The sequence below is a fragment of the Mycetomoellerius zeteki genome, unplaced genomic scaffold (genome assembly GCF_001594055.1).
Source record: "Mycetomoellerius zeteki isolate Tzet28-1 unplaced genomic scaffold, Tzet1.0 scaffold149, whole genome shotgun sequence".
Classification (NCBI taxonomy): Eukaryota; Metazoa; Arthropoda; class Insecta; order Hymenoptera; family Formicidae; genus Mycetomoellerius; species Mycetomoellerius zeteki.
Genome location: NW_017256436.1, coordinates 116,731 through 134,571, shown reverse-complemented (window position 1 = coordinate 134,571; position 17,841 = coordinate 116,731). Strand labels below are relative to the sequence as shown.

The 17,841-nt window shown below is 32.6% G+C and overlaps 2 protein-coding genes across 2 annotated transcripts in view; both read right to left on the bottom strand.

The window, feature by feature from the left end:
• Positions 1-1,119: 1,119 nt before the first annotated feature.
• On the bottom strand, positions 1,120-8,090 carry LOC108732190 (uncharacterized). Its single transcript, XM_018462869.1, is given in 12 exon segments — positions 1,120-1,182; positions 1,832-2,107; positions 2,477-2,800; positions 3,103-3,203; positions 3,319-3,571; positions 4,435-4,780; positions 5,430-5,446; positions 5,510-5,521; positions 5,524-5,799; positions 5,988-6,307; positions 7,095-7,347; positions 7,887-8,090. Coding segments are annotated over 12 exon segments (2,445 nt in total).
• Positions 8,091-16,229: 8,139 nt separating this feature from the next.
• The window catches only part of LOC108720335 (SIFamide receptor), a 43,897-nt gene continuing 42,285 nt past the window's right edge, over positions 16,230-17,841 (bottom strand). The window contains exon 3 of the mRNA XM_018444294.1: positions 16,230-17,022. Coding sequence (XP_018299796.1) covers positions 16,245-17,022 — 778 coding nt within the window. The 3' untranslated portion in view covers positions 16,230-16,244. The remainder of the gene's footprint in view (positions 17,023-17,841) is intronic.

The following is a 17,841-nucleotide window of genomic DNA, read 5'->3' as shown; positions in this document are numbered from 1 at the left end:
TAATCTTAACGGTTATTAATCTTTAACTATAAATAAATCGATAAACTTGAAACTACGATACAAATTTTTTAACTAAAGAGAAAATATATTAAATTCAAAGAACAAAAATAAGAATAGGAACAAATAAAAAAGTGATGCTGATAAACATAGCATAAAATAAAAAAAATAAGTCATTATCTACTGAAACATAAATATAAGTATACAGTGTCATATCAATTTGAAAACATGACATCATTTGATTATATAGTTTCAAATTGCATTGTATGTAATTCCTATAATTTATTATTATTTTCCAATTTTTTATTGTTTCCGTATGTTGAAAATTTAAAGCATCACAAAGATAAGTAACATGCCGACTGATGGTAATGCGATTTTTACGCGACTACTAAAATTCTAATCAAACAGTAATGTCCAAAAGACATCATAGACGTTTTTTGAGACATACATTGGAACCAAAAAATATCTAAAAGATATTATAAAGATATCTTCTAAATATTTTGTTGTCTGGTGTTATTTAGGTAACTTCACATTCAACATATCATCTTACTATATCAGATGTCGGGTAATGATCTTCTGAAGATTACAAAATTCAGTATGGAATATTAAAAACCCGTTTCTGTTGACAATATCTTGTCATTCCATTTAATTATTTACATATTTTTCTCAGTAAATTTTGATATTAATATGAATTAATTTAATCCTTGGAATGTCAAATTCAACATTGTTTTAATAATTGTTAATTTTCAATTGTTATATCTACGACAGAAAGGTATAGCAACTCATAGTAATCATACAGAACTATTACTTTAAAAATTACATACTTTACACGAAAGTTAAAATAAAAATAGTCTTTTATTTTTAACAAAAATACCTTTATTTTCATAAATAATGAGTATTATCATCATAAAGATATTCAACATAATTGCTCACTTACCGACAGAAAAGATTCCAGCGATGCAAAATGTTCGTTGTCCTGAACTTGGAATTTTATTAGGCATATACCTCATTAAAAATCAAATATGAAATTTTATGAGATAAAATGAATTATGAGGTATTAAGATGAATTTTTCCAACTTCAATGCTAGGGAGGAATCCCTTCTATAGGACTACATTTTATAACTATATATTATCTTCACTCATTTGTCGTAATAACGTAAAATACGACATCGCTGTACTCAATATCTGTTGCAAGTATAAATAATATTTTATTGTTATAATTATGTAGTAATAACTATCGAGAGTGTAATTAAATTAATTGGTTAAACAGAAATAAATACATAAAATCAAGCCAGATAAAATTAATCGTCTAAAGATAATTGTTTTAGCCAGAAATAGAAAAATAGAAAAAATTTTCTTTTACTATATATTGTTTACAATTTATCTTATAGCTTTTCCTACACGGGTATCTAAGTAATCCGATTATCGAATAATAATGGAATAATTCTTATATTTAAATATTTGAAATTTAAATTTTATTCTCTCTCTCTCTCTAGTACATTAATTCATGTAAAATTATTGGAAGGGATCTAACAGCGGTTTGGTGGTCATTTTAAGAACTAAAAAAACTTTTTAATTTAAAGTGCTATATGGATGGTTATTAACGTAAGGATTCATCTAAAAACTTCAAACAGGATAAATGCCAGAAGTACGAGATACATATCCTTATCGACATATTTTACAACTGCGCGAAAATGTGAAGTGCGAGCCGTGAGTGTATAGCATTGCACGAAGAAATAACTAGCTCCGATACCAGTGCTTTTTACAACTTGCAGTAAATAAATTTCTTTGGGAAAATTTTAAAGAGTCGTGTCATTCGTTACGTCATACTTACTCCCATGAAAGTGTCCAAGGACATAACCGCGAAATTCCCAGCAGTTAACATGCATGGCCGATGTGCTCTAATCATGATCGTAATTAACCCTCTCTTCACTGTCCTTCCTAGATCATTATCGGGTAAAAGATACCACTTAGAATTGTAAGCGGCATCAGAGATAGCTGTACTTTGCACAATTATATCATTACACGTCCATGTATAAATAAGCAGCTGGATAAGACCGCCCACGAAATGAAAGGCAAAAATACACTTTCTGATAATCACATCCGTCGCCTGCAAACAAATGTCAGACCAAAAATTTTAGAAAACGAGATAACATCAATCCTTTTAGTGCGAAGCATATAATTATTTTTTTAATTTGATTTTTTCACACGATCATAAACATTTTCAAAAAATTTTCTAAAATTCTTAATTGCATATGTATGACTGATATTTATGTTTATATTTATGTTTATAAATTATAAATGTTGTAAATAAATATAAGAGTTGGAGGATTCAATTTCATTTAAACGCAGAATTGAATTTATTAAACCTAATTGTTTTTCATTTTGAGAAAACGCTGCAGTGGAAATATAATAGAGTTAACTGGCGAGTAAGCACAGCGGGACGTGAAATAAGGAGGCGGTAAAATTCGTAGCTCACGAGGAATTGAAATCCACCGAAGCAGATGACTACACTGGAAAGCAGCAACTGTCCGAGCAATATAATGGCGAACACACGTTGCATGTTACGCACGTAACATATGAGCGTGAAGTGCTGCTTCACACAGTCTCGCAATTTCTTGAACGTCAGAACATCCGTTTCCAACGGACGTTTCTGGTCCATCGTATCTTCGACACAATGTTCGGTAATGACTTGCACTTTATGAGCCAAGATTTTCAGCTGCGCGGCCGCGTGAATGTTGAACGTACTTACAAAATTGTCAAAGCAAAAAGTACAAATACCCGAATGCAACGTCGAAAGTGACTGCAAACGTAACCAAAATAACGCGAACTAAATTTTTATATGAAAAATTAAAAATGTTAATTTAAAACAGTGAAAGTGGTGAGAGATCAATATACGCATTGCAATCTTGAGCTTCAAATTTGACAATTATTAATTTAAAAGATTATTTGTATATAATTAAATAATTTATTCTAATAGAAAAATTTGTTCTTTATTAAAAATGAGTAAAAAAATATTTAATTAATTATCAATTGTATCAACAAAATTGTTAATTATTAACATAAATTGAGTAAAACTCATCATTTCATACACTGTTTTATTACCTGTATAGTGTAAGTAATTTCGTAGTACGGTGAGTGATACGGAAAGTCGATCCACAGTTTGAAAGGTAAAACTTTCTCTGTTTTGTTCTTTTCTTGAGGCTCTATTACAAACAGCAAAGAAATAGTTGACGCACTGTACAGCGTCGTTTCACGTGGCAGTTTAAAAAGTAACATTATAATTTTCCAATACAGTGTAAGCGGAAAAGAAAATTATACCAAAGAAAGGTGCGAAGATGTAATTAAAAGTCCCGATGTAAACGATCAATGTAAAAGTGTAGATCATAGTCATCCCTAGTTTGTCGTATGCTTCCAGAATTTGCGCGCTAGCCTCGTCGTAAGTGACACCCCAAAAATTCTTCTCAGCAAAATGAATCAAGTCCATTATTATGTCACGATAGAACATGAAGCTACCTAGCTTCACTAGTATCATTATCAAGAGCAACGTTGCACACAAATTGGATGTGACAGCCTATGAGTAATAAAACTACCAAGAATTAAATAAACTCTCCCCTATACGAACATTCTGATGCTGCTGTGAGAATGCAAATTCATAAATAAACAAATATAAAAAATATTAGTTTCGCTAATGTTGTTATAACAGACACGTTATTGTAGAGAAATAATTAATTAATTACATTAGTGAAATTGTAAAAAAGAGAGATTTGGTATTAAAAAAGCTGTAAGCATCAAAAATAAAAATTTTTCGGAAATAATAACATTAATGATGTTGGTTTTTTATTTATTTATTTAAAAAATATTTCGCAAATGGCAGTTTTTATGTTATAAATATTCCCAATGTTAAATATTACTATAATATCATATTAATTTTAGCATAGAAAACATTTTTTAAGATAGGATAAAATTATAAAAAACAAACATGATATCTTATTGTCTCTTTGACATTAAATTATGTCAATTGAAAACTGTTACTTAAAATTTTCATTTGACGTAAGGCATGCTTTTTTCACACGTACTTTCACATATACACACACACAGCATCAGAAACTCTTCAATTATATTTACTTTTCCAATTATAACAATTTCAATTCATCGAAATAAAAGAAAAATATTTAAAAAATATATAAGAACAAAACACAAACATATACTCTCTGCTATTAACTACTATATTCAAACTGCATTGTCTACACTACTTTTTTCAAAACTAAATTGGGGATGCTAATTAGTTTATATGTTTAACAACTCAATTTAATAACTGAAAATAATACGCAGTAAAATTTAAAGTAATTCTTTAAACGTCAAAATAAATTCAAGAACGTGCTGTTTCTACGTCCGTCAAAATAGAACTGCGAAAGCGGTCGCTGCGTCACTCACGTAAAAGTCACCTAAGCAGTGATACAGATCAACGCCCTCGACGAGAATGGCGAAGACGATCGCCCAAACAGCATAGCCGAACGCGACACGCAAAAGCAATCTTTCTTTCGGTGTCTCGACGTACCAGAGCCCGACTACTTTCATAAAGAGACGTGTAATATTCACCGATTGGTACTCCTTACTTCGTGTCATATCGAACCTCGTGATTTTCTTACGTCGCCACGGTCTTAAGTGCATCCGAATAGCCGAGCCATTTCGATATAAGTGGAAGCCCATTATGCTAACAAGCAGGAAAATTGGCGCGCACTTACCTAGTGACAGACTATAATCGTACGCGTCTCCTTTGCTGAAGGCAATCAATTGATAGTATATGTATTAAGTTAGATCTCCGGTGGACACAATGCCGTAGCCCTTTCTCTCGCGCCGCGCCGCTTCCATCAGTAGCGTCTCGACTGCGAGCTATCAAATTTCATCTTAAATTGGACATCTACTTGCCACGTAAGGTATTGTTGGCGATAATACAGTATTTACAGACGAGCTTTAGCTTGTTAATTAAATCGTATAATAACCAAAGTTTTTTTGCATAAATACAATCTAATACAGTGGATAAAAAAGAATATTTGCGCACATTTCTTTTTCGGATAATTTTACATAAAGGAAAAAATTTCTACGAGATATTTCTATTAGAAGAAAGATCGATTTTATTTGTATTAGTTTTTAGAAAACGTCGTTAAAAATAAAATCAAGTAATCTTTGATCTTTGATATTTTGTAGAATATTACAATATTACGTATACATTTCAAACATTGAATAAACATCGTATTTTTAAATATTTAAGATTACACGCAACGTCGGAAATTTCTCAGTTTTTCAAAAACTAAATATTTTAATCTTGAATACTTCACAGATGTTTCCTCAATTTATTTCTTATATAATTTTAAATTCCCTATTCAAGCGCTCATTCCACGAATTTTCGAAGCAAGGTAAAGTAGGACGCCGCTGTGCTCAATACCTGAAAGAAGAAAGAAATATTGTCGTATTGGGGAAAGTGTTTGCTTATAATTGTATATTTTACACCAGATTTATATATACCGCCATAAACGTTTCAAGAGACACCGGGAAGAAACCGCCAGCGGATATGGAACAAGCACGTGCGGATCGTATCATGATCATCAGGACGGCTTTCCTGACTCTCCTGTTCTCCTCGTGGGATAGAACCTGCCAATTGGCGTTGTACGCCGCGTCTCCGACAGCACGACTCTCATTCATTAAATCAGTCGCCGTCAGCGTGACCACGAACAGTTGGACGAAGCAACCGTTTGTATGAGCGATGAATATCAGTCGTCTAACCAGAGTACCTCGAGCCTTTTCCAACAAACATCCAAACGCGTGGAGAAGGTCAGTAAGTAAGTATCAACGCGGGTAAACTATATTACATACGTTCATCTTTCTCTCACATTACCTTTACTTATCTAACGTCGTTTTATGAATAAAAGGTTTCGATACGTATGCCTTTTCTCTCTCATTCATTACAATTACACGTAGGTACTTACCAAAAACACCTGAAAGCCTGCGACGCAAAGCATGATGCCGGACACCAACAGCTGGCAAAGAGTCGTGTACATGAAAATTTGTTCCATTTTTTCGCTGTACCAGATCAATTCGTGGTGCAATATGACGCATTCTCTGAGCTTTTCGTATACTTTCTGCTTCTGTTTCTCATCAAGTAACCTTACAATATCAGTCTGTTCGACTTTCTTGAGAATATTTCTCAATCGATGTTGCAGAATTTTGAACTGGCCAGCAGTGTGCAAGTTTAATAGACCCAAAAGATTATCGAAACAACAGAAGCATACGCCACAGTGAATGAGCGCTGAAATCTATAAAATCATACACTGTAAAAGAAAAAGTTTACGCATGAAAAAAACAAATCGGTTGAAGTAATAAAAAAATTTAACTAGATACACACACACAGATTTGAGAATAATTTTGTTGGGCATCAAAATAATTACGTAAGAATTTCAAGCATGATGAGCAATGTTGATAAAAGTTTTGATATTTTAATAATTAGTAATTAGTTTGAGTGTCCTGCATAATTATTTTAGTCCAACAAAATTATTTTCAGACCTGTATCTAGATAAATTTTTAAATACTTCATCAAAATCGTTCATACATTATTTGACATGTCGGCAATGAAATGCTACATCAAATGCATGCAATTGCTGACATAACTATTAATATTATTAATATTCATAATTTAATTAATTTAGTTAATTCTTCATAAACTTAATTAATATGACATCATAAAAGTCTTAACAACTGTCGCAACTTTCTAAAAAATTAATATAAAATTGAATGTTCTTATTGTTAGTATAACACAATTTTGAAGGATCATACTGTATTACCTCGAGAGTAAATATTATTTCAAAGTTAGGCGAAACGGTTGTTGGAATTCCAATCCAGACATTAAAAGCAAGAATTCTGTCGCTTTCATTTTTCCCCATATTTTCTATAAAAATGTAACGTAAAAGAGAAATATGATATCCTTGTCTGCGCAACAGTTTACGAACAAAAGTGCTTAGTACCTGAACTAAGACTTTTTACCGCGTTCTATTCTCTACTAATTGTAAGTAGGCGATGTAAACTTAGGTTCAGGATACCGAGTATAGGAGTCAGGATATAGGTGCAAACAGTTCCTTGAACGAAGAATGTAAACGTGCACATTAATATTAATCCCTTTTTATTAATCTTTTCCAAAATCTTGCTGCCGTACTCGTCATATTGTGCGTACCAAAAATTATCCTGTGTATACTTTAACACATTCAACAGTTCTTTTCGATAACGAAGAAAGAAAATTATCTTCAGCATTATTATGACTACTGGCATAGAGCTGCAAGCAGTGTACGTGAGAGCCTGAAATATCAATTCAGTTTTTGTTACTAAGTCCTTACTTTTTATAAAAATTATACTACTGAAAAATAAGAAAATAACTTTTCATTAACTCTATCCAGGAAAAATATATAATTAATATATAAAAATCTTAATATCAATAAAAACTACTGTAGAAATAAAGTGGAAAATATTTAAAGTGGAAAAGGCATAGGGATCTCCTTAATGAATTAAAAGACGATCTTAAAAAAAAAAAAAAACAAATTATACTAAAAAAATGGAAACAAAAGTAACTATTAAATTTGTTACCATTATTGAAAAAATGTAACTTATGTTACTATTCCAAAATAAAAAATAACACTGCCGGTACGATACGTTTTTGTTACAAAAAAGTAATTGTAATAGTAACGGTATTATAAATAATGTATTATTCCCAATTCTAAATTTTGACTACTTATGCGCGAATGAATATTATTATATTAATCTAGTGATATTAGCCGTTGGCTAATTTGATCATTTTCTTATTTTTATTATTTTGACACAAATTTTGATATAATACTTACATAAAAGTCGCCTTTACCTAGATATATTTCAGTTGCTTCTAACCACAAAGCTGTACTACATATACATATTGTATAACTCAAAACTCCATTCATTAATCGTTTCTCGGTTTTTGACTCGGCGGGCCAGAAACCGGTAACCTTCATGAGAAACCTTACTAGCCGTATCGATAGAAACTTATCCTTCTTCACATCCTTCATCGTCATCATGCACCGACTGCTACTTCAGTTATGCCGTATTAACGAGATCGTCGTACCGCACACTACAATGATACATCTGGAAGATACGTAATAACAGACGTACTACTACGGCAATCGTAGTACAATCTTTGATCGAGTTATTTCCCCTTCTATTATTCCAGCCTATTATCATGCCAGTGGTATCACGGAATAGGAGGACTGCGTTATTACGGGGTACATATCCTCCTTCTTTCTCGTGAAGAGGAACATGCAATGTTAATGTATTCGCGCCGTCGACGAACTCTGTTCGTAAGTATATTTAGATTAAAATCGTCTTTGTGCTCGGGAATGGCATAAAGAAATATAAAAATGTACGTTACCATATACTCTTCAATCTTTCCTACAGATGTTACATTCACAAGATTCTAAAGAGAGTTTTCTGAAGAACTAGGGATTGGAAATGTAGCAAAAAAATCATGCGATAACAGAATGCTCTTGCAGAGGCAAAAAAAGTGTCAGTCGTCGATTGTGGTTACTAGATATCGTATCTCGTGCATGTTTAAAATTTTTACATGTTAATATGTGACAATTTGAACAATAGCCATACGATAAGTTTTTCTTAAACAAGTGCATTTTATTTGGACTTTAATAAAGATTTTATTGGTGTACAAAAATTAAAGTTATAATTATTACTATATAGAGATTTATATTAATACTACTACTAAAAAAGTTTGAGAGAAAAAATGCAAAAAATATCTATAAATTTCTTTAAAATAACATCGTCTCGCTTTGAAGTTCTCAGCAACTCTAGGTAGGAAACAGAAACTTGTTAAAGAAAATCAATTTACGCGTTTAAACATGAATTTTAAACTTAATTTCACATTTTACAATAATTTTCAGTTAAAACAGAAACTTTAGATGTTCGTAACTTACAGGTTGATAATCGGGACATTGCTGAAATTAGATATCTATTAGATTGTAATAAGTGAACAAAATAAAATTAACTGAATACTAATGTAGAAAAAATTTGACATTTTTATTAGCACGTTGTCATCCAATTATCTGAACATTAAATAAAAAATTAGATATTAATATAAAATTTATCATATAAATTAATAATTTATCTATATATTATATTTTGATGAAATTTTATAATTTTATGGAGATTAATTTCCTATAATTTGTATTAATTAAAAAATTGCTCGCCTCTCTTTCTCTGAGTTAATAACTCGCATAAATAGTAGTCATAATAGGAATTAGGAGAATTATATAAAAGCATATACACAATGGAGATATTTTATTATATATATATAATATAATATTTAATATTTTAATGTGTTTTTTTTCTGAGCAAATAAGTGTACTTATACTCGCAACTCGATACATTTTTAGCTACCTGGAATACGATTCGACATTACCACGGCATCTCCTATAAAATGACAGCAAAGTTAAGAAAATTAAAATTTATTGCTAATTTGAACAGTGGACAGATAGTGGCGCCTCGGCTGACAGGCGATAACGTCGAATCGCCAGTTGTTTACATATCGTCTATATATGTATATACATATACATATATTCGAAACATACACAAACGAAGACTATCTTTCGTGTATTTACGTATTCGTCTTAATCGTAAGTATTTTTGTTATTTTTTTATCAATAAATTATAGGTGATAGTCATCGATATCGATAACATTTTTTTGTTGGTACGTTACATACATATTCCGACAGAATGCTAAACACTTATCGACACTTCACCTGCAATCGTCTTCTTACCTTCTAGTATGTTTCTATTATTTCATTGTTATACAGATAACGCTGCACGCTTATCCATATAACTCGTAACCATCAATAAAATAAAATAACGGAAAGGAAAGAGGATGGTATATCGTTCGAGATGTTATGTAGAAGATTTTATATTACGGCCGTCTCATAAAGCGCGAACGCAATTCAAATCGCTAGTATTTGATCTTTATTTATTCGGTAACGCGTGCAACGAAAGTGTCAATTTGACCATGACACTTATGCAAGTTTTCAAAAGCGATATTCTACTTTCTGTGTATGTGATACATAATTATAGATAAAGTTAGTACAAAAAAGTCTTCCACTAAGTTCCTTAAAATAAATTCAATTATTTTAATTACTGGAAAAGACACTTAAACTTCTCTACGTATTATGAAGAAAAGTAATTGAAACTGACGTTTCACGTTAATTAATAAAAATCTAGGCGTAATTTTATTTGACAAATACGACAATCTACTCCGCCTCCTTTAGCAGATAATAATTAATTTATAATTTATGACGAACGCGTAAATAACGTCCCTTTCGCATCATTGTAATATTTTTATACGAAAAGAAAGTATTTTAAATATACAAAAACATCACTTTGCAGCTACAAACAGATGTGCATTTCCAATATCTCGACGTGAAAATCTCGCTTGTATGTATCAAGGCTCTGCCAACGTCATTAAACATGCTTGGCCGCTTCACACGCAACTGACACTAATAATATACCAATGACCGTAAATACGTTCTATCAATTAAACGCTTAATTATCGTATTCCGTGTCCTGCTTAGACACGAGATTACCTAAGAATATAACAGGGAGTGTCTCGCGGACGATTATAAAAAATTGTATAACAGAATGCTTATGTCTATCGAGAGAAATGTTAGTTCATGTTATCGTCTTCCCTCGCGTATCTCATGCGCTATCAGAAAAAATAGGCTCACAACGATAGATTAACCTTTAAGCGTCGGCTTTAGATACTCTACGCAATTTTCCTGCCGCCTCTGGGAATTAATTTTAGACGATATCTTCAACTCATCTTGAAATATCCCATAAATGATTCACGATATCGGCAAACATATTATATAAGAGATTCTATGATTAAAAAAAGTATACTTTTTTAATAAAATGTATCTTTTTCTGTTATTGAAATAATATTTTTCTAGAAAAATATTGTTAAAAGTACATACTTTATTATTAATCAAATGTATAAAATATTTATATCGATGTTTTGAATAATTATATTAATAAAACATTAATTAATAAATTATTATTTTTGAAATGCACATCAATATGATTTAATTTTAAATGCGTGATTTACATTTCTGAATTATAATCGAATAATAACCAAATAAAATAATTGTATGTCAGGGACCAACGCTAAGTGGAAATGTGCGATAAACGCGATACATTGTTATGATATAAATTCGCAGTATCTTGTAACCTAACCTAGTTACGTTGGATAAAATCCTTGGCAGACGCCAACAGTATACTTTGTATATGTGTGTAAAACGTGTTAGTTTTAAATTAAATCCGTACAAGAGAGAAAGCATTATTAACAACAGGACTTGTTCTTGTCGCGATTAAGGCATGATCATGAATTTCTCGAACACATATTATTACGGTTTAACACGATAAAATGTATCAGTGTCAAAATTCAAAATGAATGAAACAGAGTCTTTTATTAGGTATCGGAAATGTTTTAAGGATCACAAAAAAAAACTGTCTCAACCATTTTGATGTCAATCATACGAGATACAAAAATAGTTCTTAGACTGACTGCTTATACTTAATTCTTAAGAAGGTATTTGAAAGAATTTAAATTTTGTCTTCTAGTTCTTATTTACAAATTTTTATATAGTCAAAAGCATTAATTTAAATACGACAATATTTCTTTCCTATTTTTTACATTATTAAATTTCTTAGATAATCAATAAAAATGATTCATATTATGTGTTTCGAAAACTAAAAAAAGTCTAAAGAAAGTAAAGAAATTGAGAGATTATTAATTGTATTGAACTTTCTTCACTTTTTTCACATCACCAGTTAAAAATTACTGTCTAAGAAGATTACTTTGAAAGGAATTACTTTGAAGAGGGAAAATAGGATTAGTCAATTATTTTTTTACAGCGTTAGTCCGGAAACTTTTTTATTGTATCTCGTAAGACATAAGTGACAGAACTTAAGCGTGAGCAGGGATTGTAGATGTTCGAGTAATTCTGTTATTCGGATAATTCGATGAAACTTGAACATGAGATTTCCAATAAAAAATAGCTGAATATTTCAAGTATTTGAATATCAAGATAATCTGTATCTATTTAATAAATATATACAGATAGTTTATTGGTCAAAAGTATCACAAGTCTAATAAATATGGAAATATACAGGGTGTTTCCAAATTAAATGGCAAAACTTCGGGAGCGTGTAGAGGAGTAAAAAACTAAGAAAAAAAGTCCTATAGACATATGCTCCTTTTTGCTTTGTTTCGCAGGAAATCACGAAAAAAGAAAAAAATATATTTAATTTATTATTTTAATTATTTTATTTATAAACTTTTTAATGAAGATTTTGTTCGAAATGTGCACCTCTTGCAGCAATACATGCCTTTAAAGCATTACCGTTGCAGAAACCGTATACAAAAACCATATCAGCATATTCACTATTAGAATACGTACGCGGCATATTGCAAAAGACAAAATTCATCTACTATTAAAGGCTTTCAAAGAGCGACTGACAAATTCATAACAGAAAGTGGAAAATGTAATCAAATATGTCGGTGCTAGATATGGCAAGAAATATAAACATTTTTTTTCGATTTCTCTGAAACGGAGCAAAAACGAGCATATGTCTATAGGACTTTTTTTCTTAGTTTTTTACTCCTCTACACGCTCCCAAAGTTTTGCGATTTAATTTGGAAACACCCTGTATATACTGCAAAATGACGGTACCAGTACAAACATGGCAACAATTCAACCGTCTGAAAATATGCATGATATTCGAAGTACTCGAATTATTCGACTATTCGTTTTATCTGAAATAGAATTATTCGAATCTCAAGATCGGAGATTGCAGTAATATTTAAATATTCAAATATTCAAACGTACCAGGATTTCAAAAATTTACTTTACATAGCTCTATCATGAACTTCTTTACATTTATTTGTTACAACATCTTCTTGCATGCATCTAATTTACAAATGCGACCAACGTAGTTCTTATCTCGCTATAATTAAAATGTTCATTACCTCTTAATAAACAATTTATCATAGACAATTACGCAATGCATTCCTAAAAAAAAAAATAATCGCACGCTGAAGGGAGATAATTCTTCCAACAAATTCACGTTTGTTAATTGCTTTATAAACAAAAGCTCTTTTCTAAAAGTTACAAAAGTCTTAAAATATGTGCGTATAGAAGATACTCCGCGCGTGCGACAAAGATCAATAATAATAATTAACAATCAACAGTACAAAAAGGATCCTCGACGGAACAATGAATTTGGAACGTGTGAGTGTTAGTGTGTATTTAACAACCCAACGTAGCAACAGTAGATATACATATAGTACGTACATGCAGACAGAGCAGATAGACTTACGTTTGATCCTTACATGCATACTACGTGATCAGTTATATTCATGCTCGTACACTTGATTACTCGTTATACGTATTCGTCATTTTATATTTGATGTATAGTTGCAACCCGAAATTATCGCCAGGTATTATAACCGGCGTAATTTCGGTGCGAGTTGCCGATGCTAAACAGATACCAAAAAACGTATTTCACATCAATTTGAATGTACATTCAGATATCATTTCTGCACGCGAGCGCATATATGTATGTGTAAGTGTCTATAGCATCGAAATTTAAAACTAGTAAAAAAATTGTATCAATTTTAAAATCCTGATTGTTTCTACGTTTCTCCAGTTAAATGCTATCGCTGCTGATCGCGTCCTTCTTTTATTTTCCCGTCCTATTTTATTATCATTGTTACACTTAATCGCCACCGATGGATATGAATTGGAATAGACTCGGTGGTCTTGTAATAATTCGCACATCTGCAGTTAAATCTACAGTTTTCGTATCGTCTCTCGTATAAAAACCTTACGAAAATAATTGCTCTATCGTAAAATCTGGCAATTCGCTTACGGCGTTACCATCTTACAGTTATAAGGATTCAAAGTAATCCCGCTGTCCTTGGAGAAAAAACGCAAAAGCCGATCTCGGCTCCTAAAATGTAACGAATAACGCGACCATTCGATCGCTCTATCACGTCATGACGCGAACGGAAATCCGCGATCTGATCGACCGCAGTGCCAATGGACAAAATATGCCCTTTTGTTCTTTTATCGTCGACGGATGATCACGTGCAACGAAATAACGAGCTGTATTATAACAAGCGCGATAAATGTTGTGGTTTCAGAAGGTTGCGGAAAATGCTCTCGGACAATTTGAACTAGTCTCGAAGTGCAAACGCGATGGTGCGAACGATCAAGCTCGAAAAAACCCTGTCACTTAATCCAGCAAGAACGAACAAACATCTATGATGATAGTGATAGATCTACTTCGGATTGCCACTTGATTACTTGGCTTCCCGCTGATACAAGATGCAAGAAATGTTTTTAAAAACGTCTTTAAAGGACGTCAGAAATCGTCTTTCAGACGTCTTTATCTCACACATTTGCATTATCATAAGTTTTTCTCATGTCCTTAGCACGAGTCGCAAGAGTGGAGAGTAATGGCGTTTGCACGGATTATAATTACAAACAGATATCTCAGATTAATGTCTCGGTAAGAACATATACATATGTAACCTTAGTAATTATAATTTTAAATACGTGGTAAATCGCATGTACTGATAGTATTTGCAAAGATCAATTAACTCATTACTACTCAAATTAATTGTTTTTTTATTTTACCCCATAAAGAATAAATATATGAGTTATAGAATGAAAAATTTAAATGAACATCAGAGATGCATATTAGAGGATGGTGTGAGTTATAGTGATATATCCAATGATTTATTGACCAACATTTTCTCCTGGAAAATACATGTAAACAAATTGCATGTACTGGTAGTATTTACAAAGATCGATTAACTCATTACTACTAAATTAATTTTTTTTTCTTATTTTACTCTAAGTAGAATAAATATATTATAGAATGAAAAATTTTAATGGATGTATCCAGAGATATATATTGAGAATGTTATAGTCTTACAAAGAAACCAACCATGATCCATTGATCAATAGTTTCTTCTGAAAAATATAAACAAACTATACTTCGTAATTACAATACTGACCATTAATGACAATCTGCAAATTATTATATGCTCGTTCGTCTCGCTATGGATTCGTATTATCTAATCTCGATTTTTGGTGCAACTGGTGATCTATACGAAACGTGTACGAATGAATCTGCGGTATGCAGTACTAGATACACGCATAGATAATGGCATATGCGATTTATTTTATCAATGTCTTGTTCCGTCCGAAAACAACTCGTGTGAAATACAGAATAAAATCGAGTCTTACACTATGCTGTGTCTTCCGTCATATATTCGGTAAAGATCCGTGTTAATTAGTGCACACGCCTCCACTCCTGCCCCCTTAATTATGGTATCCCCCTGACGAGGATCGGCTTAATTGTTTGTCATGACGGAAGTGCTGTGTATCTACCGTCAAGAGACAACGACTCAACTAGTATTCACGCTCACACGAGTCATCATCCCGACATCATCGCCACTCACCGCTGTCGCGCTAATTACGTACTGACGTACTCGACATACAAGGGTGCATGTATCCGTCGCAATCGTAACAAATCCCATCCTACTTTACATTTAATTGGTAGACTTAACTAGACTCTTCGTTCAAACGTACAAATATCTCGAACATAGAAGAAGTTCTAAGGTTCATTAAAGCGTAAATCTCATCTTCTGGATCACCTAGAAAGCTACTTCGTCGTGTCGTTGGACGAACAATTATATAACCGTGCGCTCGCAGCGGTGAACTCGTCTTAACAACTAGAATATATTACGTAGGATACGCAGTGGCTAACATTGTGACAAAATCCAAATAACGATGTCGTTCGTAAGGGCAATGGCAGGGCGACGATTCGTGGGGTTTCCCTGTCCCTGGGAAAGGCTTCTTCTCCTTCGGTTCTCGTTTTTCCGTTGGCGACTTCCGGCCCGAGTAACAATCATGTCGATCATCCACAAGATGACCCATAATTCTCGGACTGGCTGACTTCGGCCAGATTTTGGCTTCGACCATGCGTTAGAGCAGCCGATCGAGATGCAAAGGCCACCGCGTTCTCTTTCAATTTGTCTACCGTTGATCGGGTATCAAATCTGCACAATAAAGGCTACCTCAGGGCACCTTCGACTCGTATGGCTACAATTACACACCGGTGTGATTGAATATGTAGGAAACGTTGCTATCCTGGTGGACCGGTGGTCCGTGCCAGCGTCTCGTCGATGAGTTGTTATTGTTGTTGACATAATAAGAGGACTTCCTCATGCTCGTCGAGGAGGACATCATCGCGACGGTCTCGTAGTACCTGAGCTTACCGCAGCACCGGCCGCTCTTCAGGATGGCGATAAAGCCGCGCCGGTACTTCTTGTTGAAGAAAGCGTAGAGAATCGGATTTATGCAGGAATTGCTGGCACCCAGCCACTGGGCGATCGGCGTGGCGATCGGCAGGATTTCGTCCTCCCTCTCAGCCACGTCGCCACCTAGTTTGACTACGGCAAAGATCACATAGAGAGGCAACCATGAGAGGACGAAGAGTATCACGACCACGACCAACATCTTGACCACCTTCACTTTCGATTTCTGCTGTATCCTCTCCATCTGAGCATCCTTGGTATCGGTGGGTATATGCCTGCGCCACACCTTGATCCAGATAAGAATATAGCAGAGAGATATGAGTATCATCGGTAACACGTAGCAAAGAATTAGATTGCCAATTAAGAAGAACAGTGAGCCGTCCTTAGGATGCGGCCATTTTTCCAGACAGAAACGTAAGTCGGGATCATCGTCGTAGATGGAGACCAAATCAAAAAATAGCAACCAGGGTGACGTCATTGTCAGAGCGATGAACCAGATTACGACGATTATCATGCGAGCTCGCCGCTTCGTGATTTGACATTTTAACGGCCACCAGATTGCCAGAAACCTGAAAAAGATAAATCGCAGAAGTCATTAATTATTACCATCATTTTATTTGCCAATTTAAAAAATAAAAACTTAAATCGTGTAAAAATCGTTAGGTATAATTTAAAAGTTAAAGCGTAAATAAATGATATTAGATATTTACATTTATACATTCATACAAATCCATTAAATTTAAATAAAATTGAGAATAGAATTCATCAATTTAAAATACATTCATCTGAAATAATTCTAGATATAATATATATAAAAAACAAAAATTGCGCTGAAAAGAGGAAAGTCTGCAATTTTTAATGAGTATAAATAAAATTTAATAAAACGTTTGTGTATCAATTAATTTTATTGATTAGTTTCAACACCTTTCCGTGGGACACCCTGTATGTATTTGTTTAAAATAATTGAAAATTTTTGAGGTATATAAAACTATCATAGAAAATTACTTTTAAGCATTTAAGACTGATTGTTTCACCTTCGGCTAAATTATGTGATTTATCTATATAATGAATAAATAAGAGTATAAAAGAATAAGACAATAAAAAGTAAAAAAGAGCTGAGATTTATCAAAAGGTAGAAACAACTCAGCCTTAAAAATTACCTTTTTTAACGTATTAATTAGTCGGATTTATTTGGTATAATAAAGATTCTTGGTTCAACATCTCGCGATAATCTCATTTTGTTGAAGTATAGACATAAAGAATTTATAAATACGCGCGGTTTTATCTCCCTTTTATATTGCATTAATATAATTTATTCGAAAGAAATATGTATATAATAATTAGTGCGATAATACATCAAGAGAAGTATATATATATATATATATATA